The sequence below is a fragment of the Pelecanus crispus genome, chromosome 1, assembly GCF_030463565.1.
Source record: "Pelecanus crispus isolate bPelCri1 chromosome 1, bPelCri1.pri, whole genome shotgun sequence".
Classification (NCBI taxonomy): Eukaryota; Metazoa; Chordata; class Aves; order Pelecaniformes; family Pelecanidae; genus Pelecanus; species Pelecanus crispus.
Genome location: NC_134643.1, coordinates 74,682,900 through 74,707,484, shown reverse-complemented (window position 1 = coordinate 74,707,484; position 24,585 = coordinate 74,682,900). Strand labels below are relative to the sequence as shown.

General features: G+C 39.3%; 1 protein-coding gene across 1 annotated transcript in view; it reads right to left on the bottom strand.

Annotated features, from left to right (window-relative positions):
• The window catches only part of PDE3A (phosphodiesterase 3A), a 95,627-nt gene extending 71,826 nt beyond the window's left edge, over window positions 1–23,801 (bottom strand). The window contains 1 exon segment of the mRNA XM_075706998.1: window positions 23,754–23,801. Coding sequence (XP_075563113.1) covers window positions 23,754–23,801 — 48 coding nt within the window.
• Window positions 23,802–24,585: the final 784 nt, after the last annotated feature.

The following is a 24,585-nucleotide window of genomic DNA, read 5'->3' as shown; positions in this document are numbered from 1 at the left end:
CCCCCACACCCCACAATGACAGTGGATGTCTAAGCATTCAGAACCTCTGTCAGATCACAAACTCTCTTTGAAAACACTTAAAAAAAAAATTCACTCTAACTTTTAAGAAAACAATTTAGATATGTAGACTTACACTTCATCTTATGATTCAATACCCAATTCTGGGCTCCCATGGAATCCAGCAGCATTTAAGCAGCACAAAAAATGGTATCTGCTTTGAAATCTGGTTTTGCCTCTTGCTGTGGTCACATGGTCTTTTTGTTCTTTCTAATGTTAATGTAATTGTATTAATTTTGTCAGAAAACAGAGGGAGGGACAGTGATCTAATTTCAGTGGGAATGTCAAAGGAAATTTGTATCTGCTGTGGCAGCAACTAATGATGTGTCTGCACCAAAGAAAAGAAATGTATTCTTTCAGTTGTCCTCCTGCTGGGAAGTGCAAAACTTCTGAAAGACCTATGATCCTGTCCTTTAATTTCTGTATTTTACGTGAATACTACCAAGTATATTATTCATTTTACACTCAATCAGGGAAGTAATCAGGCCAATAATTACAGATACATGCTAATCCACAATTAATGAACACTCTTGGAAGTACTGTATGCTCCTACATATGTCAACAAACTCCAACACACAGCAACAAAAAAAAAATTACCTGAACAGGCTAAGAAATGCTCTAGTCTCAACAAAGTATCCTTGGCTAGAAATGTGATCAGTTATTTATAACAGCCTAATAAATACAAAATGTCTGGCATATCACCTACTCTTTTTATGCATTGGCAGCATTTTACCGAAATAAAGCTAATAATGTGGTACCTCTCCTCCTGTCCATCCATCAGAAGCCTCATACTGAAACAGCTGAAAGCTCTTGGCCACTCTCAGTTGAGTCTAACAGCAAAATAAAAGCCAAATGTATTTCAATTATGGCAAGACTCCTTTACACGACCATCAGTTTTCATGAGAGGTAATGCTTGGTATGACTTCCCAAGTGGAGAGGGAAAGGCTTGAAGATGAGGTCAGTAGTTACCTGGCCTGGCCAGCCTGCCCCTACCCTCTGTTGTCCAGCTGATTCTTAGTGGATTTACAGTAGTAATAGGGATTAGGGAATTGGGGTGCATATGGGATGTGAAATGTAAATTACTGACTAATTAGGTTTAATTAGATTTTCTGCCTGCAGAGCAACCCATTTAGGTTAAGCTGTAATTGCAAGCCATCTAAAACTAAATGATTAGATTTACACTAGAAGTGCTGCCTAGCTGCTCTCCTTCATCAGTACTCACTCCATGCTCCAAAAGGAAACAGTTGTTCTTTCCTAGGATTAGTACTTTCTGCCTTGCCTTCTAAAAGACAATAAAATGTTTCAATCAACAGAAAATTAATCACTTTAAAAAAAAATTAAGAAATCATTACTCCTCAGAAAACTCCTCAAACACAGAAAGGAGTCATGCAACTAGCTGGAGAGCCAGACGACCTGGAGCTGCAGACCTATCTGCACTTCTCCACAGGACTGATTATCAGGGAGCAAACAACAAGTAAGAATTTGTTTTAGAATCCTGCAGTGCAGGCATGTTTCATGGTCAGGAAGTAATTTCCAGAATTGAAAATACAGGGTCTGCACAGATGCTGCATCTGCTTTCTCCATGGCTAGTCCTGGAACCAAACAACCCAGCAAAACACGCACCAAAGCTGTAATTGGTTCTCCAGAGCAGATCTGTCTGATATATCAGATCCAAATAATAAACAACAGAAATAAGACTTTTGTAACAAAGACATGACACATTTTCTCATGTTTTAGATTTTTTTTTTTTTTGCATTATATAAGATGGCTTTTTAAATGCAGCATACACCCACATCCCTCCCACATGCCTACATATATGGTCTACCCATATACCTATGGAAAATACATTATTTAAACATTATTCACAAAAACTACAAAACTGAAGAAACTCCAGCTTGACAGCAGAGCAGAAGAAAAGCTGCACCAAACTGCTAGATTTGTCCCATGATATCTGACAACCCACGCATCTGAGAAAGGGATGGGATCTAACACCCTTTCTTAGACACATAAAGTATATGTTACGGGCTGTTACAATGAGGTCATCTGACATCACAGGCAGAAAGTGCTTTCACTCTCTTGCTGAACCTCTGCCAGAAATGCCTTGGAGAATGTCTGCCTAAAGGAGGACTTTGCATCTGACATCACCAGCTCCCAAATCAGCACACGCAGCCTGGTGGGAAACACTTCCTAACACAGGTTCCCAACTTGCTTTGGGTCACAAGGCACTATAGTTATTTGACTGCAGTCATCATTTGTGCCATGCACCAGCTGAGACTTGAAAGTGTCACCTGCCTTCCCTTTAAACACTAGATAGAGAAAAGAAAGCGCATCTTAGCAAAGCATCAGGGCAAGTTCCCGATTACAAGACTGACACCAAAGTTGTAATAAGAAAAATAAACCAATGAAATGCAATTCTTGATTTCATTTAAGCAGTAGATTCCTCTTTAACTGCTCCAATGCATAAGGTGATCTAGGGGAGAGAGACAGACGACTGGCAATTTACTCCATCTCCTATGGCTATTTGCCCTGGAGAAGGCTTCTGGTTTTCTGTCCCTTTGTGCAAGATGGAATATTCCTTCTGCCTTTTTCTTCAACTATTTTTTCATATAATTAAATGAAATACAACTTCAGGGGGGGAAAAAGGCCACGAAAACTCAGTTCTTGCTCTCTAGGACTGGGATTCTTCCTGCTCCCTTTTTCCCTGGAATCAAATTACAAAATGTGAACATGGCAAGCACAATACTACCTTCTTTTGCAGTTTTGCCAACTTTATATCCGTTTTCTATCTCTAATTATCATACAGATATATCTGTCATAATTTAAGAGTTCTTGTTCTTCAAATGTCCAAGAACACTACCAGTCTTCACTAAATACATTTTGGGCAACCTCTACCTTGCTCTTTGCTTATCATACACACCACAAACAGCGGGTTAACCTGCCAGTTTGGACCATGTATTTCTATTATTTGTCCCTGAAGAACTTAACCTGTATGCAGTTGCATGAAATTTGCTTCTATCACTACAGTCCTCCAGACAGCAGAGACAGACTCAGCGTTAAAGTCCCCTCATCCCCTTCCCCCCTGACATCATACACGCTGTTTTTTCACAGCTGTGGTACATCTGATGTAGGTAACAGAAGTGAAACTGTTAGTCTGGCTGCTGCTGCTGAGGAAATTAGTGACAAAAATCCTGAGGAATCACCTATGAGGATGTGTCAGTGTGGACTGCAGAGAGATAATTTTTTAAATTTCTCAAAGGCCAGGTCAGTCTTAGGAAAGATCATAATTAATATTCTTATCAGTGCGACTTCACAGGGAGTACAGTCAGCAAATGCCGTGTGCCGACAACAGCATTCAAAGACACTGCCCACACAACAGAGAACTGTGACATCATAACAAAAAGCCTGGGTGAGGGATGGAGTGATGGAAATGGACACAATTCAGTAGTGCAGCTAAAGGCTTTATTCCTGGAGAGTAGCAATAAGAGCATTCCATGAGCCCAAATTCAAGGATTCGCCATTTTAGATGGTCAAGATCATGCTCATTCAATTCAAGAAGAAATACAAGGCGATGATGCAATGCAGTCGCCACAAGAAAACATAATACTTAGATAAAGCAGAAAAAGCCTTTTTGCTAGGTGCAGGGAAATTTTATGACATTGAACAAGGCACAGATTAGACGTCTCTTGGAATACCACATAGAGGAAAAACATTATGCTCTGAAGTTGAACTAAATGGCTTGTGCTTTACAAGAGGATTAAAAAATGAGATTTATACTTGATGTATATTCTTTCCTTTAATCAGATAACTAGGTGGACTCTATAATTTCTATCCAATTTATGCAGAAAGTTGAATTCTACTTAACTGCAACAAATGCAGAAAAGAGCCTTTAGAGGAACGAAACAAATAACCTATGGGCAGACTAGAAAAAGCAAACCCTATCTAATGTAGCAGGCTGACGGCTGACAGGGGGTACGATTGCTTTTTAAAATACCCTAGAGAGGGGGCTGGTTTATGCTACAGGACAATGTTGGACTGTAACAAATGGGATGGACATAAATATAAGTAGATAATCAGAAGACTGTTCCTTACCACTAGAGGAGAATTTGGGAAGGGGGGGGGGGGGGGGGGCGAGAAAAGTGAAGTAACGGTAAGATAGAGCTTGGATTAGGTTTATGAAAGGATTACATAGTGGTGCTAGCAGGAGGCAGCATCGGAAGAATTGTCCTTGCTCATTAACGCAAATGTAAATACTGCAAATTCTCTCCTATTTCTCCCTTCTACAGTGCATCAAACATGGAGCACGGAAAAAATCTTGTCTCTTGCAGCAGGAAAACTAGTAGAGGAGGAAACCAGCAAGAGTTTTGCATGTGGCCTCAAAACTTAAACCACAGTCATGAAGTGGACAACATGAGGGAAATGGTGACGTCAAGGTCTTGCAACACGCTGATCCATGTTAAATAACTGAGAAGTCTTCTGATAGTTACTGAGCACAGAAGGCAAACCTGTGTGCAGCAACAGCAGCTGAAGAGATGAATTCATTGACACAGGACAGGGCAGTTTTCTGCCAAGTTTCATTTTGAAAACTGAGTACCTAGCAAGTGCTCCAGCGTCCTGGCAGCAGCAGAAACCCACAAACTGGGCCACTATGCCCCCAGTTCCCTTCCCACCCCCACAGCATACTCACTGCACAAAAGAAATCTGGATACATTGGTACCGATCATATTCTAGATGCTGGCAAAAAGCAGAAGGCAGTGAGTCATTTTCTTGCACTTATGCAAAAATCTCGCTTGATGTTAATATAATATCCTCACACAGACATAACAAATTAAGGCATCACCTGGATGGCAATTCTCACTGAGCAATATTTCCGGCTGCCAGGAATTTAGAAATCAGGTTACACCCAACTAAGGCATCCAGAGCACATCGTATACAGGGCAGCCTATTCCATCCCCCTCAACAGTACAAATCCTACCTCAGATTTTCACACTTTTCACCACTTACTCCTATTTATAACTGCATCTCCCCAGTACTTTTAAATCGTTCATCCTTGTTGATGAATCATGATATAAAAAAATAAAATAAATATTCACTGATTAGTGACTTTTTAACAGAAAGAAGGCAAATAAAGTCAAATTACATGAAATAGACAAAGAATTTATTTTTATAAATTGAAATAGCAATGCCAAATTCACTTTGTTCTCTGGGCAGCAAGCCAAAAAAATGCAGAAAACAGTAAAAACATGGTCACATCATCTGTTATGATGTTTCCGTGAAAGTACTGTTGCAGAGATGGGCATTTTCTGTCACATGAGTAAAAAAAAAGTTATAGTACTATGACAGCCAATTTTTGGTTTGTAAATTATCAATATTCTCATGTAAGACAACAGGTTTTGTAGGCCATAGGATTTGGTTTATAAAATGTAATAGCAACAAAAATGAAAAAATGTTCTGAATAGAAAAAAAAACCACAACAAATATTAAAGATTAGCAGAAACGAAATGAAGTTATAAAGAAGTTTGAGAGAGTCATCTTTTGTTTGCCTGGTTTAGAGAGTCACTAGGTTATGATACCGTCAAATGGCACAGTGAAAGAGTTAAGTTTAGATATAGGATAAAAACTGAAAGGCATAGAGAGGCTCTGATGAGAACAGATCAAATCATTAGAAGCAGTAACAGATGGACAAGAACAATGAGAACAATTTCAAGATTTCATCCTTAACTGAAAAGGGCATTTTTTAAAGATCAAAGCAATGGGCATTACAGGGATTAAGGTTTAAATATTGAGAACCCAGACTGCATTTGGTGGGTGGGAAAAGTTCCATATTAGAAATGTTGCAAAAGAAAAAAAAAGGTTGGCAAGGCTAAGGCAACTTTGCTTGGATTCAAGGGCCTACACAGAGCCAAAGATGATACAAAAAAGGCCTGAGAGGAATCTAGAAGGGAATTAGGAGGAAGCATAGGTCTGTTGTCTCCATACTAGGCTTCTCATGAGTTAAAAAGTAAAGTAAAGAGGCATTTGAACTTTTTTGAAGGAAAACAAAAAGGGATACAGGCCCTAATACAGTAAGTTAAGCATACAGAAGAATATAATCAAATGTGGAGGTGAAGAAAAGTTAGTAAGTGCTGACATGCACTCTGGTCAGCTGAAAATGTGTCTGGGATGCCAGTAGTACAAAGCAATTTTCACAAAGGACTGGGCAGGCTTTACAGTTGAATGGGAGTAGCCTGGGATCCCCTGAAGTAGTATCTGGAAAAATAACAATCATATATTACTAAGCTAAAAAATTGCATTTAAGACAGGCTCAGGATCAATATGCATAACAGATTTTATGGCAGTATGAGAAACTTACAGACAAGACCAAGTTAAATTCCAATTTCATGGTAACAGCCAAAAAGGTCCTCTGATGTCATCAGTGTTACTCCAACACGGCAGGGGATATAAGTGGGACAGGTTCTGACTAGTTAGCTTCATACTGGGAGGGATGATCAGGCAAGTGAGAGGAAAACAGAGGAAAGTACTCCAAATGAGATCAAATGCCATGATGGGAAGAACCACACCAGTTAAAATAGTGCTGCTTATTTATCTCCCTAGCAAAGGCAGCTGAGATCAAGAGACACCAATTTCTAATTAAAGAGAAATAGGGGGTGCACTTCCAAGTATCACCAGAAGAAAAGTCTGACCCAGAAATTGTGCTGCTCCTTTATGTGACTGGCACCTCAAATGGTCCTCTCTAGAGCACACAAAAGAAATGTTGACAAAGGAAGGTTCATCTACCCTACTACAAGGACTCCAAAAAGCCCAACTTGAACGAACAAGCAGAGTACAGCTTACCTATCCATTACACAATAAACGCCTCACAAGCATTGAAAGACTGAGGTAGAGTTTTCAGTGAAAGACAGCTGACCATTAGAAACTGGACTGGGATCAACAGATCATTTCTCTCAAGTCAGCTGTTGCTAACATTGTCTTGACATTTAAGTAGAGCACTTCCCTTTGGCAACAACAGAACTATGTGTGCCATATTAAAATATCTTGGATTTGTTTCTTTCTGCTCCCATGGTGAGGACTTGCTAAAAATTCCTGGACTTCAGAACTCCAGCAATAATTCCAAAACAAAATGTTGGAAGTACATTTTTTTAAATGCCTGCAGCAACAAAAATAGCACATCCCTAGGACCTCGAGCATCTCAGGAATCCACCGCCCAGTTGCATAACTTTTCCAGTTTCTTCTTCCCAACTCTAAGACTTAGTGTTGAGGGGGGGTGGGGTGGAGAAGGAGCATCATGATCTTGAAAGATGCTGTCTATGCAGCCCCAAAGCCAATAGGATACCCCATGTCAAGAGATCATGAAATTTACTCCAGAAAATGTGTCTGGTGCAGGACCAGATAGTGTACCTTACCAATTCACACCCCTCTTAAGGCACTTCCATTTCAGTTTCTACTTTTCCTCCTCTTCCATGCTCTACTTGCTCTTCAGCAAAAAACATACATTGCACAGCGTGCCCTCTTTTGCTATAGCCTAAGCACACTGGAGGTGTTTTATCACAACTGAGATGCTGATGTACCACTGTCCATCTGCACTGTCTCCTTTGATGAAGGAGACGCTGTGCCTTGTGTTGCTCCTCTACCAACATCAAGCTGTACCCATCATTGATGCTAATAGTAGTAATAGCTTCAAAAAGAAAGCTAGTCTCTGTTCATGAGACAGAAGGTGGCAGCTACACGCAGAAACCACATGTACAATCCTACTTTTTCATAACTCCTATATGGACAGAAATGAGTCAAAATCTACAATGTGATTTTGTCCAGGGGCTGTTTCTGCGATGAGAATGCAACCACATCAAAATCCCAGCAACAGTTGCCATTCTGAGACTGCACTGTCTCAAAGGCAAAGTTGGTCCTTTAAGATCCTAATCATGGACTTCAGCTATTCATCACTTTCACATCCCACAGAGTCCTAAGGAATAGAAAGTACTACTGCAGCTTCTCTTGTCAGCTCCCCCCTTTCCTTTTCTGCATCTTAATGAAGAAGTTAATAGAAAATAATTATTTGCAGATTGTTCACTCAACTCCGACTGCTAATTTAAAAGCAGCAAGCACATAAAACCCTCCAGGAGTCCTAAAACACAATCTTTATATGCAAAGAGTTATTATTTTCAGACACCTATAAAAATCGGTCTGTGATAATATGACACACAAAAAGTTTATTGCCATTCCACATTTCTGTCATATCCGTTGCCTAACTTTGAAGATTCAGGTTCCCCTGTCCTGGATGTGAAAAATGAAAATGCCATATGTGTGAGGTTTACTCTGAAGCTGAGGGCATGTATGTGAGAACAGCATATGAACTTTCAAATATGTACACCACAGAAAATTTCAAATTGTTTGTCTGTCAAATACAAGAATAATAGACAATATATACAAAATAACAAATGCCATTTTCTCATTTGTAGAGCTCATTTGTAGAGCAGTGAGCTCTTGTGCTTCAGAAGCAAAGTTACTGGAAACAGAAAGAAAGGTTATCTGGGTTTCTACCAAAATACTATCCATGTAGTCTGAAGAAGGATTACACGTTTTAAATCACTACATTGGTAGCCAGTTTTTAATAAAGCTCCAGCTCTGTTTGGAAAGATTTTTTTTCTGGCTCCCCTTCTCCATCTATAGCTTTTTTTCCTTCCTCCCAATTTTTGTGTGCTTGTGGGGGGAGGTGTAGGGAAAAGGAAAAGGCAAACATCTGCTACTGCCACGTGTCTTCCAGCTACTGGGTGAGGCTCACATGTAGAGAGGATGAGTCTTTACTGCTCTACAAGCTCACCTTCTGCTTCCACACCTCAATAAGCAGGATAGGATCACTAACACTGTATCCCTCACTCTCTCTGTGAGCTGCAAAGAGTTAGTAGAAAAAGACACCATTCCCCTTCTCTCTGGACTTTTTCCATCCCTTTTACCAATATCATCCAGAAACCCAAAGGGCACCAGTTAATGCACTACGATCTACAGGTGCCACAGAATGGTACACTGTGGCACCACACTCTCAGCAGGAGCTTCTTGGCAATTCTGCTTACCAGCAACTGTATGAATATCAGTAGAAACAACTATCTGGTAGCACTAATGGACCTCATCACAGCTTTGAGCTGCTAAATTTAGTGAAAAAAAACCCTGCCTGTAGTTTAGGGCAAATAACAGTGCCCCATGGAAGCCTATCATTCATGATGACACGGGACACAGAACCACAGAAGGGCTGAGGGTAGGAAGGGACCTCTGGAGATCATCCAGTCCACCTCCCCTGTCAACTAAAGTGGGTTGCTCAGGACTGTATCCAGTTGGGTATTGAGTATATCCGAGGATGAAGGTTCCACAACCTCTCTTGGGTAACCTGTTCCACTGCTCGGTCACCCTCACAGTAAACAAGTTCGTTCTTATTTTTAAATGGGAATTCCTGTATTTCAGTTTGTACCCATTGCCTCTTGTCCAGTCCCTGGGCACCACTGAGAAGAGTCTCACTCCATCTCCTTTACTCTCTCCCATGAGCTATTTGTACACATTGATAAGATCCCCGTGAGCCTTTTCTTTTCCAGGCTGAACAGTCCCAGCTCTCTCACCCTCTCCTCATATGACAGATGCTCCAGTCCCTTAAACACTTTTGTGGTCCTTTGTAGGACAGTATTTCTGTGTCTCTCTTGTACTGGGGATCACAGACCTGTACCCAGCACTCCAGATGTGTCTCACCAGTGCTGAGCTGAGGAGAAGGATCACCTCCCTCAACCTGTCGGCAATGCTCTGCCCAATGCAGTCCAGGATGCTGTTGGCTTTCTTTGCCATAAGGACACATTGTTGGCTCATGTTCAACTTGGGACCCATGAGGACCCCTAAAATCCTTCTCTGCCAATCTGCTCCCCAGCTAGTCAGTCCCTAGTCTGTACTGGTACCTGCAGTTATTTCTCCCCAGGTGTGGGAGGACTTTGTATTTCCCTCTGCTGAAGTTTGTAAGATTCCTCTTGGCCCATTTCTCCAGCCTGTTGAGGTCCCTCTGAATGGCAGCACAACCATCTGCTGCAGCAGCCACTCTTCCCAGTTCTGCATCATCTGCAAATTTGCTGAGGGTGCACTCTGTCCATCGTCCAGCTCATTAATAAAGATACCTTTTTCGTGCTAATTTTTTTTTTTCCCCAGTTCAATAACTGATGCCTCTACCTCTCCTCTAGGGGCTTGTCTATTCACTGTAACAAGTAGCTTTTTTAGTTCTGCATAAAGCCCAGTAACTCAATAATTATGAACTCTAGATTCAGGTCTGATAATCTCCAGACTTCCTTTATGGACTGCAAGAATTCATACTGCTCTTGTAACATTCAAGGTTATTCAGGAATTGAAAATTGAGCAATGCAGACCCATTACACAATGAACCTTTGATCTGTAAAATCCAACCCAACATGAAATTTTCTTTTTTATGACTTGACTTTAAGATTTACTCCAGCTGTGGCTTATTCAAAAATCTCAGGAGGCTGCTCCAATAATTCATTTTGAAATTTTGAACACTGATCCATCAGACACAGAACAAAATTATGGCTCACTACTAAAGTCAAGCAGAAAAAGAACATCTGCTGTTGAGAACAGAGCTGATCAGCTGTGAGCTTTTCCACTGGGAAACTCATAAAATATGCTACTAGAGAGTTCAGCATGTGTTCTTGTAAGGAAGGAACAATAGGAAATACTTTCACTTATTTATTCTATAAAACTATCCCAGAGAGCAGCAATTACAGCATACATGTCTTCCCCAGTATGGACACAAAGCACAGGGGGGAAAAAAATATTAAAACAGTATTAATAAAAATGCTTTTAAACTGAAGTTTCCATTATAGAGTGAAATCAGTCAGTTCATTTTGTCCTCGTTACCGAAGACATGTTCTGACACTAACGGCATTGTAGAAACTCTGTAAGGAAGGTTAGAGTAGCCCACATCCTCTAGCAATGCTACTATTAACATACCAGTGGAAGCATCCTGGCTGAACAGTAGGCATAATCACTGCTCAGTAAAAAATTAAGTACATTAATCATGTTCATTCCATAATTGGGTTCATCTCAGAAAACAGGAAGCCAAAAATTTATAATGATTGTGTTCAACAATTTCCTTGGGAAGGCGACAAATACCTGCAACACACATACGCAATAAGTGAAATTTAAGATGTTACTGGAAATGAAAAGAACACCTTGTGGCACAACTCTCAGCTTTTAATAGCTGTGAGGTAGTGAAAGTTAGTCTTTTATCATCTCAAAAGCCACAGTGTTACATAATTTTAATGTGAGGGGTTTTTTTTTTTTTTTTTTCATTACGAGGAAGCTAGCTGTATCGCCTGTTATTATGTTGGTCATTGCTTCCTTTCATAAGACCCTGTTTTCAGTTGCCTATACCTTTGTGGAACTTTAAAGATTTGCACTGATGTTTCCCCTTGCAACTGTTAGCCTGTATTCGGAAAAGTTTATCCAGCATAGCCATTTCCAGAAGACTAAGGGACACTTTTACTTATCATTAACTACTAACCTCTTTGGGGTGCACCATTCTGGACTCAGAACATTCTCAGTGTAGTTTTTGTGTCAGAGATTGGCATATGGATGCCCAAATTTTGGCAATTTGAGGAATTTGAAATCTGGAAACCTGCAGATAGCTCTAGCTTGTGCTAAAGTAGAGGACTTGAATTTCAGCAGATTAAACTCTCTTAACGTTTGCAAGTTTCTCTATGGGTACTTAAAGGTAACCAGCAACTTTAACTGTCAGATGCCAATACACTTCAAATCCCTCTAAATCTAAGCATTTTTTGTAACAGTTTGCAATTGGAAAACTAAAAAAAGTGCACACGAACAAAACCTCCTAATTGATACTTTTTAACCTGAAGATCATAAGCCTCTGAACTATTTCAAAGGAATTTATGAAGAAGCAATTGAGAAATACAAGCAGTAGCCAGTAAACTTACATTGTATAAAAAACAGGGATCTGAAAATAAACAAGCAAACGAACAAAATAATGAAAACTGCTGGACCAGAAAGATACACTGCGGTGATGAGAGAAATGCAGGGAGATTAACGACTATTTCAGGAGTCTGATCACCCCAGACAGAAAAAGATCCACTTCCTCTGCTCCAAATGATGACAGTTCACAATCTTGCCCTCTCAGTTCAATTGCTGTAATCAATCTATATCTGCACCACAGAAGTGGATACGCACTTTCCAGTCTAAGGCAATGCTTGGGAAAAAAAAAAAAAGACAGCATATAAGCTTCTTCCAATACCTCTGCTTTTCAAAATACTAAGTCAAATGCTTATTCTCTTAACATGCCGCTTCAAGGAATCATTTCACCAGGATATGTTTTCAGACTACCGTTTCCATTTCAATGCTGATTCCTTTTCCAAACTGCACTGAACTGCAGCATGGCTACGATCCTACAAACTGCAATCTTCCTGAACTGGAACTTGCTCACTGAATAAAGTAAAATACAGTTTGAAGTATCATCACCAAGCTTCTGTTCTATTTCACACAACTGGACTGCCTGACTAGCAGCAAGACTTGCATTAGAAACCTGGGAGGATTAATGGTAGAGAAAGGTTTTCAAGAAGAAAGGCAGTATTTCTGGAAATCTGTGTTAAGCTCCTGCTTAGCTATGAAGAATATTGACATGAGAGAGTGACTGAGTCTTAAGAAGAGGGCTGTCATTATCAAGCTTCCAGTCCACTCCTGTCCCGCTGCCAATCATTTTGGGACAGAGAAGTTGAGAGAACATTATTCACAGAGTGACTGACACCATTTAAAAGGTTATTCTCCATCCTGCAAGTGATGGATATGGGAGGTTGCAGGAGGTTTGCCGGCATCATCTGTGTCACAACTGCCAGTATGACATATCCTGTCTTTTGTCCTGCCAGCTTCTGCCTCTTACAGCTCTACATCAACACTAATTGCAATTTCTGCATCACACTTCAGGCTCTTGTGAATCACTATGGACATTTTATTGCCATTTGCCAGCATGGAAGCATGTACAGTGCTGAGATTGCCTGCCCCAGCTCTTGCCTGGCCAAAGCCATGCGAGATGACAAGTATATTTCTGGTGCTGATCCTTCTGAAATGAACTGGTCTCTGTTATACTTTGGAAACATTCGCTCCCTGGCCTAAATGCACATCCTGACAATCCTGACTACCTGCAGAACCTCTCCAGTCATCTCCTGAGCAGTGGTGATGGCACATCGGCAAGCAAGAGCGGTCTCTCTCAGGTGCCAAGCTCACTACCACCCTGTTCCCCTCCCACACATTTGTTAGAGCAGCAGGGTAGAAAGCCTGGGAGACAAACAGAAACGGTCCCACAGTTGCAGCTAGTGCCTGTCTGAATTTAATGGACATCTGAGAGAAAAATAAAGCACAGGAGCTCCAGCCTTCTCATAAAGATATCAGATACGATGTATCCATCCTCATGGATGTGTAGGGTTTATCAGTGAGGACCATTCAGAGCAGAAAGGCAAGATGCAACTAGCAAAAGGGTCTGTGGCTGGGTGAGCCATTAATAAAAAAAAAAGAAAAAAAAAGAAAAAAAAAGAAAAAAAAAAGAAAAAAAAAAGAAAAAAAAAAGAAAAAAAAAAGAAAAAAAAAGAAAAAAAAAAGAAAAAAAAGAAAAAAAAAGAAAAAAAAAGAAAAAAAAAAGAAAAAAAAAGAAAAAAAAAGAAAAAAAAGAAAAAAAAAGAAAAAAAAAGAAAAAAAAAGAAAAAAAAAGAAAAAAAAAGTGAGAACACAGTTCCCAATCCTGACAAAGTGAACGTCTTCCATTTCTTTACAGCAGCTTTAATCCATCAGAATTACTTTATACATGAACACACTGAAAACATGCTGGCTGCATGACCTAATGTTATACCAAGCTCACTCTCGGAAAATCCGTGGATTTATTTCACAGTTATGACTCATGTCATCTTGGGATCAGTTTATTTGCTGTTTAGCACCCTGCATAGGTTGTAGGCTATGGAAGTTTCTCCTGTCTACTGGATCAGTGGTAAGGAACACGATTATTGTACCGTACAGGCAAACTGCCTTAGGCATAGCTGTGCTGTAAATCACTGGCAGGTAAAGAGAGGCATCACTTCATGGGATTTACACAAAGCCATCAAAATCTAAACTGGTGACTTAATGGTACAGAAAGCATTGCCATTGTTTATACTGCTATAAGCATGCATTTCTAGCTAAAGAAATATTATTGATGCCTTTGCATGCACAGCACATTCCTTTGAACAATCTATAGGTATAAAAATCTGTGTATCAATTAGTGGGTTATTTGGCTTTTATATTGTTGTATAAATCTAGTTTCTGTTTTCAAATCCACAGTCATCAATGAAACACTTAAATGTTTACATCACGGGCTAATGTGTGAAAATTTTTCTTGTCTTAGGACTGGTAACAAATGCAACTTATGCTCAAAGACTATAGCTCATGAAACCTACAGGGAATTTCAGGCAGAGGGAAATACTCAATATCCTAACAGCAAATATTTAACACCTCATCACCTTTGGCTCAATTGGTTACCACAGCATTTTAAATGCACATCCATTCAGCAAAATCATTCTCAGTTGTAGCTATCAGGCAGAAAAAATTATGATCAGTCCAAGAAACAAGATCATCAGGCACATACACCAAATAAAACCAACAGCGAATTTCCCCCGAAACCTGTACTGAAACTTGAAGACAGACATTCAGGCAATCTGAGCTGCTGCATGGACAAGAAAGAAAAGCACTGATAAATTCTTTCCTTAGGTCTATAGAGGCAGTGCCTTCTGAAATTATTGTGAGGTTACTAAAGACATTCAAGATTCAAGCACTAAGAGATACTACAGTTTGTTGAATAGAGCTAACATATAATATATAATTCATCACCATTTTTCTTAAATTTACCCATGCAAAACACCCACAGTATCAGGCTCTCCCACATATAAAAATGTATAGCTAGGTGAGAAGTTTCTCATCAACTGAAACCAAAAAGATCTAATTCAGGGTTCACACTCAAACCCACTTTCCTCAGCCTTTCACACACACAAAAAGCCAACAACCAACCAAAAAATTCGCGTGTCATACCAGACCCCAGAAACCATGGAGACTTCTGTGCTGTAGTGTCTGTGAGTGTAAACGATGCTCAAAGATCAAAAATAAGTTGACAGAGAAGGTGATTCACAGAGTGACTGACATAATTTAAAAGGTTTTCCTCCATCCTACAAGTGATGGATATGGGAGGTTGCAGGAGGTTTGCGGGCATCATCTGTGTCACAACTGCCAGTGCGACATATCCTGTCTTTTGTCCTGCCAGCTTCTGCCTCTTACAGCTCTACATCAACACTAATTGCAATTTCTGCATCACATTTCAGGCTCTTGTGAATCACTATGGACATTTTATTGCCATTTGCCAGCATGGAAGGATGTACAGCACTGAGATTCCCTGCCCCAGGGAATTTTTGCTTAAATTTACCCACACAAAACACCAACAGGATCAGGTTCTCCCACATATAAAAATGTATAGCTAGGTGAGAAGTTTCTCATCAACCAAAACCAGAAAGATCTAATTCAGGGTTCACACTCAACACCTCACTTTCACACACACAAAAAGCCAACAACCAACCAAAAAATTCGTGTGTCATACCAGACCCCAGAAACCATGGAGGCTTCTGTGCTGTAGTGTCTGTGAGCGTAAATGATGCTCAAAAGATCAAAAAAAAAGTTATACATCCCCTCCAAAAAGAAATAAACCACCCCCCCAACAATATTGTCTATAGCCATTGTAACCACTCTTGTTTTTTCTCTACCCCTACTTCTCAGCCTGCTCACGATTCTGGGTTTCATTTGATTTACTGTAAAGTATGTAAGATGAGGAATAAAAATCACTTAATGACTTCTAAAAGATACAAAGTATGTTCAAATAGAGTATCAGACTTCACTGTGGACTTACAGCTCCCATGTCCTTAAAAGTCAGATCTGCTATGTTATTTTAAACTAGAAACAAGATCAAGCCAAAAATCCCATTTTCAGAATTCATTCAGAATTCCATTTTATTTCCTTCCTTTAGTCTTTAAAAAAAAAAAAAAAAAAGTGGTAATACAGTAAACCAGTATATACAGTAGAGCATAGTAAGCTAGTGCATCCCTTTAAGGACTAAATAATGAATTTGCACCAAAAGGCAGAGCTATTATTTTTATACAATCCTATGAACAGGATCAGCCTAAAATGCTCAAGAAGTTGTCTCTTTGTGGCTGTCATCTTGCACAGTAACTGCATTTTCCTATGAGGCACTGTTGAGCAAGATGGAGAACAAGCAGAGCAGCCCCACTCCACCTGTGCCACCCAGCGTGAGGAGCAGTACGAACAGCCAGAGAAATATCTGCGTTTGAAGCTGAATGTCATTTTCCCTCCCATAGTTTACCTTCAAGCAATCCTTACAGATTCACGCTATGCTCAAGTCAACTCCATCTAGATGCATCACTTACTGAGTCTCACTTCTCCCAAAGTGGTAGATGGGTCCAGGGAAATTTCCTTTTCTCTTTTAAAACCCTCCGTAGGTGTTGAGGGGCTGATGATAGAAGAGATACACAGCTCAGTGCAGTAAAGCACACCTCACACCTAGGTAAGGAATATTTATTTTTCCCAGATACATCATGCTGTAGCACAGTATGATGCAATGCAACATCAGGGTTAAGAGTGATTAAAAGGAAAAGGCAGCACAGGAAAAGTGAACTGGTGAGCAATCTAAATGCAACAGCAGGGATGCCTTACTGCTCAAATGTCTGTTCAAAATAAGCCAAGGACCTGCATTTATGTCAGAGGAAGAAGGAAGCCAAGAGCCTGAAATACAGCTTTCCTTTGAAACGACTCTAGTCTCCCTACACCTTCTTAACAGAAGCAAGATGACAAATGACTCACTTCATAACAGAGCATTTCTTTACCCCTCTTTTACCAGGAGATTTAAGAATGCCTGATTGAACTGGATCAATGCAATTCAATTTCAATACAATGTAATTGTATTCATCAACAATGCCTTATTATTGTTATTGTGAATTTTTTATTGCGAATTACCAGAGAATCTGATTCCTTTGAAGTTTAGTATTTCAGGTCATTTAAATGATAGCAAACCAAAGGAGAATAATAATCTAGGTATCTGTTCAGGAAAAAAAGTATTTCTGAAAGAGGGCTTTTTAAATTTGGCATTCAAAGGTGTAGCAAATTGATATGGTGGGAGACTTAAAATAGAAAAAGTCAAACGAGAAGGCATTATGTTAAAAAAGACAACATTTTAAAAAAGAGAAAAAATTTATCAGAGAATATGGTGGATTGGTATTCACTTGAAGCCTTTAAATTAAGACTGGATATATTTAAAAGGCATATTCTTATTTAACCAGAAAACAATGGCCTGATGTGACAGGATGTGACAGCACTTTTTGACTAGTAATATGTCTGAGATCTCTAGATGTTCACAGTGGTCCAATTTGGCTTTAAAAATCTACAACTCTATAAAACTTGGCATGTAATCTGCCCTTCCCTTCCCCCTCTCAATTAAAAGGATACAGGAGGATCATTCTCAAAAACTGGGAAGTATTTCTGTAGTCCAGCCTTCTTTCTGTTGAAGAATTTTCTCCCAAATTGCCTCTTTCCCAATGATAAAGGCATCCCTTCATAGTGAACTGCTTTATAAACAGAAAACTGAGTTGGAGCACGTAATAAGCTACTACCTCCAGTTTCCTTTCAATATTGTTTCTAGAATTATTTCTTTTAGTGTCTTTACATCCCAAGTAAGATACTGAAAAAATTTCACAGAACCCTGGAGTGCCTGGAGCAAGAAGCAGGAAATGTACTAATTGCACTCCCATTCATCACATCTTAGTCCTACTTATGGTGACGATCCTTGCTCCAAACAGCATCCCACAATTTTTATGTTACGTCTGGTCTATATCATTTACATCTGCTTTACTCTCACCCTTGTTAACGTACTCGAAATGATGCATCAACCAAGATGATGCTGAAAAAGCTGAGGTTCTGCCAATGCATTACATCTACTTGTAATCAGTGATTTCATACATACATACATGTAAGATATGAAATGCAACAAAGACTTGCACTGAGGAACCCATCAGCAGTAGGCTACACTTTTCCTTAGCCACTCAGTTTAAAATACTCGTAAAACCTTTAGAAAAGTCTCATTTTTGAGACAGGGACATTCTTTCAGTTACTTAAGTCTGCATTAGTGGACTGTCATGGCACCTCCACATTCACAAGCACATGCTCCTGCAAAATCGGTTTTACCAACATTTTGCACTATTCATCATGGAAACAACAAGTAATGATCAGCTGGTTCTCACTGTATGCAGAGGACCCCAACCACCACTGCTAAATCACCGTAAATCTCTTTACAGTGGCATTGCAAGGGAAGACAGTGACACAACAGATGCACCAGAGCACAGTACCTGGTTAGTAGCGGGAATCGACTCCCATCTACGCTTCAGCAAGTACAGAGATTTCCGGCTCATGATTTTGAATCTGCTCTAGAGGTTTTTCCACACTCGAGAAAAAGGCTTCTCCCAAACCAGTGTCAAGAACCTTATTTCTGACTCCTGTGCTTCATTGCTGTAGACGGCAGAGCTCCCCGATGTACACAAGTTTTTGCAAGCTGCAAGGTTGAGACCGGTTACACCCAAGCTTCTCCTGTTTCTCTAAAGCATCCGTCTCCTTACAGTGCCACGACAAAGGGAATCGGGCGAGAGAGTGAAAAGCCTAGCTTTCACTGACGAATTACCTCGCAAAAGCATGAAGTAGGTAGACAACACCAGACGCACTCAATCTGAAAATAGCTGTTGCTTAGGAACTGGCCGGGTAAAATGCAGCACCTCAGATATATAATTGAGAGCTTTTATATTTAAAGAGAATTAAAAACACTGGACCTCTGTGTTTCTCTCCCAATTATCATCCTTTTATAATGTTGGAGGAACGATCACTCGATTCCACTGACTCCTAGGGCTACGCCTACATCTTCAGCAAGCCAAACAAGTCTTGATGACAGAGCAACAAATAACTCCCACACATTCAAGGTCCCTCATAAAAACGTGTGCACAAAGTGTGCCATGGGTCCCACCTGAAATATCTTAGAAGTATCAAGTATTATGTTTTAGTAGAATAATTAAAATACAGTTTGCATATTTTTTCTGCAGAGGGATAATATGCCAAGGATGAATTCTGCTACTCACATTTTCTTGTACCTTATACTGATATTAGAAATGGGTATGAATATTTTCCCCTCATATGAGTGAGATGATGTGGTTTTACAGACTGCATATGTATACTTGAGAGAGATGTTTCTTTAGGTGGGTTAAACATTCCTAAATATTTAGGAATTTCTTTAACTTGGAACTCAATTTCAAAGTTTCGTGCCTAAATCCTAACCTGTATTAATTTCAAAAATTAAGCATGGAACATAATGAAATTAACTTTGCACTTTCTGCATGATTTCAAATCTACAGAGTAAGTTCTCTGCATGAAGCATTTACAGCAGGAAGTTATCTTCAGAGATTAAAAAGAAAGAAGGAAAAAAAAAAGCAGGTAGCCAGGAACTCATTGCTCTTTGTAAGGCAACCTATAATTCACTCTAATTACAGCAGCTTTAATAGTATAATTATTCTAAAAGAAAAGGAATCCTACAATATACACACATACATGTACATATATACGTGTGTAATCTACAAAAAAGTGAGTGCGGTGTTGGTGTGGAAGTCGGGAGCAAGTTAAATATTGTAAAGACAGCTTTTTACTTGTCCCATTTACATTCTATTGAATTGCAGGTGCTTATCAGGAGACAAATTCCTGCAAACAGAAATTCCCATAAGCCTCGGTGTATTTAATTTGACAGCCATCACTGCCTGTAACTACATCACTTTGCATTTAACTCCCACATGCAGAAAAGGAATATATTTTCCAAGTGGGTCATTAAGAAGTACGATATGCACCGTAGTAGTTTCCTCTCATGTTTCAAGACATACCATAGAAAACCTACTAGTTCTTAAAAAAATCTTAACAGAATTAAAGTTTTGTTTAATGAGCCTTGGTAGAATAATTTTATGAGGTTATATGTGGATTTTAGTTTTACATTATGGTAAACCAGTGGTTCCACTTCCTTTTCTCACAAGTGACATTGCTAACGTTCACACACAGAGGTGGCTTCCTAAGATCTATCTTCCCACTTTCTTCACTTTACTCCGTAAGAATTAAAAGATCATAGAAGACTAATCAATTCTCTCCCAATAACATAAGCCTAAACCCCTTCCTTCCTTCCTTCTCGCTGCTTGCCCAAGCAGCGCAGGCTACCACTGGCCAGGAGAGACCTCTCCTCCCAAGACCCATTTCTCTGCTGGAGGAAAGCCCCACAGATGTGGCAAAACACCATAAGCAACGCCGTGGCAGATCCTGCAGACAACTGCCCGTCCATGTTTAAACACCTGATGCGTTAGATTTGAAGAAGTATACCTTAACAGATTACTCAACGTTTAAGCAAGAGCTTGTTTAACAAAAGGTACATTTATTAAGGGCACAAATTGGCCACAATGCAACTGAATCACAAAAGGGTAAAAGAGGTCTTTTGACATGAAAAAATCGGAACCTTCTAAATTTCCCCTAACCTTTCAAGGAACTAGTTAAATTAGATTTAACACTATTCCTATCAAAGACAGTTTTCAGAGCCATGTAAAAGAGAGAGAGTCTGAGGCCACAGTGGAATAACTGAGGCTTATTTTCTTCCCCCAATGAAACTTTTCTTCCTTGCTTCTTGTGACTGGGCACTAGGATACCACGCTGTAATCACAGAACTTGGGTCATTTTCTTTTCCCACCCTATTCAAGGTCTTTTAACATTTCTGTGGTATGTATTGATTGTTAGTTTTACACAGTTCTTCCAAGATTTGTAAGTAGCTTTCTAGAAGCTTTGCAGAACACCTATACACAGCACAAATGAAATAGAAGAGTGCTTACAGGATGAAATTGATTAAAACTATGCACTTCTTTTTAGATGGACTGAGAAGAAAACACCTCATTGCTCTGTCAAGGAAACCCTACATATGCAGATTTTATCCTGTTTTGAAGGAACGCACTCTCAGGGATGAGGTATTTTTGCTTATTTTGTTAAGAAAATAAAATTAAAAGATATTCTGCCTAAGAAAAAAAATAATCAGCAGGAGTCTTCTACATGAATATCTGATACAGAGTTTTCTAGAATAATGCTTTTAATAATTCAACAATATCCTTCAGGAAAGGTTCAAACGACTGCAGGCTGACCTGCAGAGAATTTCACTGAACTTCTCATCACCTCCCCCCGCCTTTTTTTTTTAAATATAAAATGGTGGTGGGGTATCTAAAACATCACACAAGGAACAAAACCGTTCTCAGAAAGATAGAGAAAACTTCTGAATTTATACAGTTATCTTCTCACAGTTACCTTCTTCTCAGCCTCTACTGAAACCCAGAGAACTTCATCTATATGTTTAGTAACCAGTTATCTCATTTTACCCAAGTACAGCCTTCCCTAACAGTACACAACGAATGATTTTACTTGCGCTCCATACAGATGGGCATTTGCAGCAACTGAGTTAATGCCCACGAGACCTCTTCCTTTGAAATTAGGCCATGCCATGCAAGCCTTCCTTATTCTCACGAAGGGGTGAAAGAGACAAACCAGGCAATGTATTAATTTCTCTGGAACCCTCCTTGGAAGAAACCATAGCCTCATGAGAACAAATAATTAAAAAATTCTTTGGCAACTATTTCATCCTGTGAGTTCACTTTTTCAGAAAACTCAAAAGGGATCTATTAAACAGCCCGAGTTCAATTTCCTGCAGCAAGATATATTTTTGATAGTCAACTTGATCCATCTTACCTTTTAATTTAAAATCTATTTGGACCAGATTGATACCACTTAGCTTCCACCTAAATCCCTTTCTCTAACGTTTCTTATTGGCTAGCTGTAAACCTTCAAAAATGTCTAGCCAACAACAAAAAATCCTTCAAGCATGGAGGCACATAGCCAACAGGATGTATCAGGCATGAGGACTTAGACAGGACTTAGGCCTGTCTCTGATGCAACACCAGCGCAGACTTCATATGCACTCCAGTCAGCAGTGTCTAAATATTTTGCTGCCATAAGCAAAGCATAAGGAATGTAGGGCATGGTTCAGAGCATACGAAAGACTACCCATATTTTCATATGCATAAAAAAATTAGATGAAGATTTGCAATAACGCTAGACAAGTTTAAGAAGTCTGTCACCTTAAGAGTCCTTCAACTAACTGCTTTCCTCTTAACAGTAGTTTAGAGGAATCCAATTTACCTTCTACTCTTTGGACCAGAAGAACACAACGCGATCAACTAGAACACCAGATGAGGCAGGAGAGATTACTTACTGAACAGGTGTCACCTTTCTGGATAGGATTTCCCTGATTTCTGAAATTCCTCAGTTTCCATGGAAAACTAGCTTGCTTTCTGTTTTGGGGTTTTTTTTTTTTTTTTAATCCTTTTGAAATGACAGATTGTCACCTGAAAAAATCAGATCTGCAACCCATCTTAAAATGTTTAATGAAATACTGAATTTCCTGCAAATTTCAAGATGGTTTTGCAATGAGATGCAAGACAGAAGCTTACAAAACTTCAGAAAAAAAAAAATGCAAAATTCTGCAACAAGAAGGGCAAAAAAGCAAAACTTAGCAAATTAATTTTACATTAAAAATAGTCAATGTTGTCTATAAAATAAGTAGCAGCATCCTGATTAACATATGATATTTTCTCATTAAAAAGTCATGTACTCCAGTGATTTTTGCAAGGGGCATAATGAAGGTTAGGCTAGGAACTACCCTACTGAGATTAAGGTTGCAAACATGTAGCTCCACAGCAGCAGAGCCTGTTTATTAAAGATTTAGACATAGATGTTCATATTTGTATAAAAATCCTTCACCTGAAGGAAAAGCAATTCCAAAATACCAAAGTCCTAGTAATGCAGTTATATAATTTCAACACCAGACAGGAAAGACTGCTTTATCCAAGCAGGAAAATCCCTGAACATCAGTACTGGTCTCCTTTGCAATGTCTCCTTTGCAGCAACTTTAATTCTATAGATAATTTAAAAATGTATCAGCATGATGCCATTAACACTACCAGCACAGCTTCCTTTCAATGATGTGTCAAGAGCAAACCAGTAGCTACACATGGCTTTCCTGCACTCCCCATACAGTTCTAACACCACTAATCCCTTAATTATTGAACATGGTGAGAGGGCCATCCACGTTTTACAAGTCTGTCAGGTTTTAAAAAAAAACAAAAACAAAACACAAAACATACACAAATTATTTGAAATTGCATTCCTTTGATACCCCGACGGAGACAGCTGCATAAGAACTGCTTTCTCAATACATCTAATCCATCTTTCTGCTACTGAAAGAAACTTTCTGCTGCATGACTCAGCTCTGTCTGGATCAACTGTTTGGATTACAGCTCAAAAATTATACTAATGAAACCTGTCACGGTTTTATGCTTTTTTCCATTGATTCAATCCTGCAAATATTAACAAAATGAGCAATTTTGCCAATCTTAGATGGAAAACTTGCTTGAATAACTCAAACTTACAAAACGCCAAAACCAAACACAAAATACTGAGCAACTGACCTGTGAGCCTCTGGGTCCTCGTTTGTGATCCCATTCAGAATGCCCCATGAGCTGAAAAACAAAGAAAAGCACAGGTAAGTGAGAAATTGCGCTCATTAGCTTTAATTGAAACGTTCATGCTTTTATATCCATTGCTCATTTTCTTTTAAAAAAGCCAGGTTTGCTTTTACAGTTTATTTCACGCAGCTTTTAGCTTCATAATGAGGGTGAGAAGGCTTGGGAGTTGTTACTATAACTTTGTACCTTTAAATTCAGAGCCAAAACACATCTAGCCTCACAACACTGCTCATGCCAATAAAATTCCCACTGCCACAGATTCAGCTTTAGCCAAATGTTTAATACTGATCTGGCAAAAGGAGAGCTGATATATCAGCAAGGACATTACTAAAACCAGGGGACATTTGATTAAACAGCAATGCATGTTTTATACCAGGCATGAAAGTTAGAGACAGCTTTAATTCTGTCTCACCACTAAATTATTCTCAATTTAATAAAAAAGTAGGCATACACCCTCTAAAGGAAAACAGGTTGGGGTCAATACATTGCAAAGGGGAAACCGAGAGAGTTTAGAGATGATGCGTTCTTGTGGAAATTAAGATTTGTGATGGTATACAGCGCCTCAAGTTAAAGAGAAGGCAAACATTAATTACAGCCCAAATTCAGCTCTCAAATCCTCCGTGCAACCCTACAGGAGACTGTGTTGTGAGACAAGTGGTCAGACATTGGACAGTACAGATGGACTCCAGAAAAAAATAATTTTTCTTCTCTCATCTTTTTTCTACTGTACTTCATAACTGTATGCTAACACAGGCACTCACTCTCTTTCTTTAAG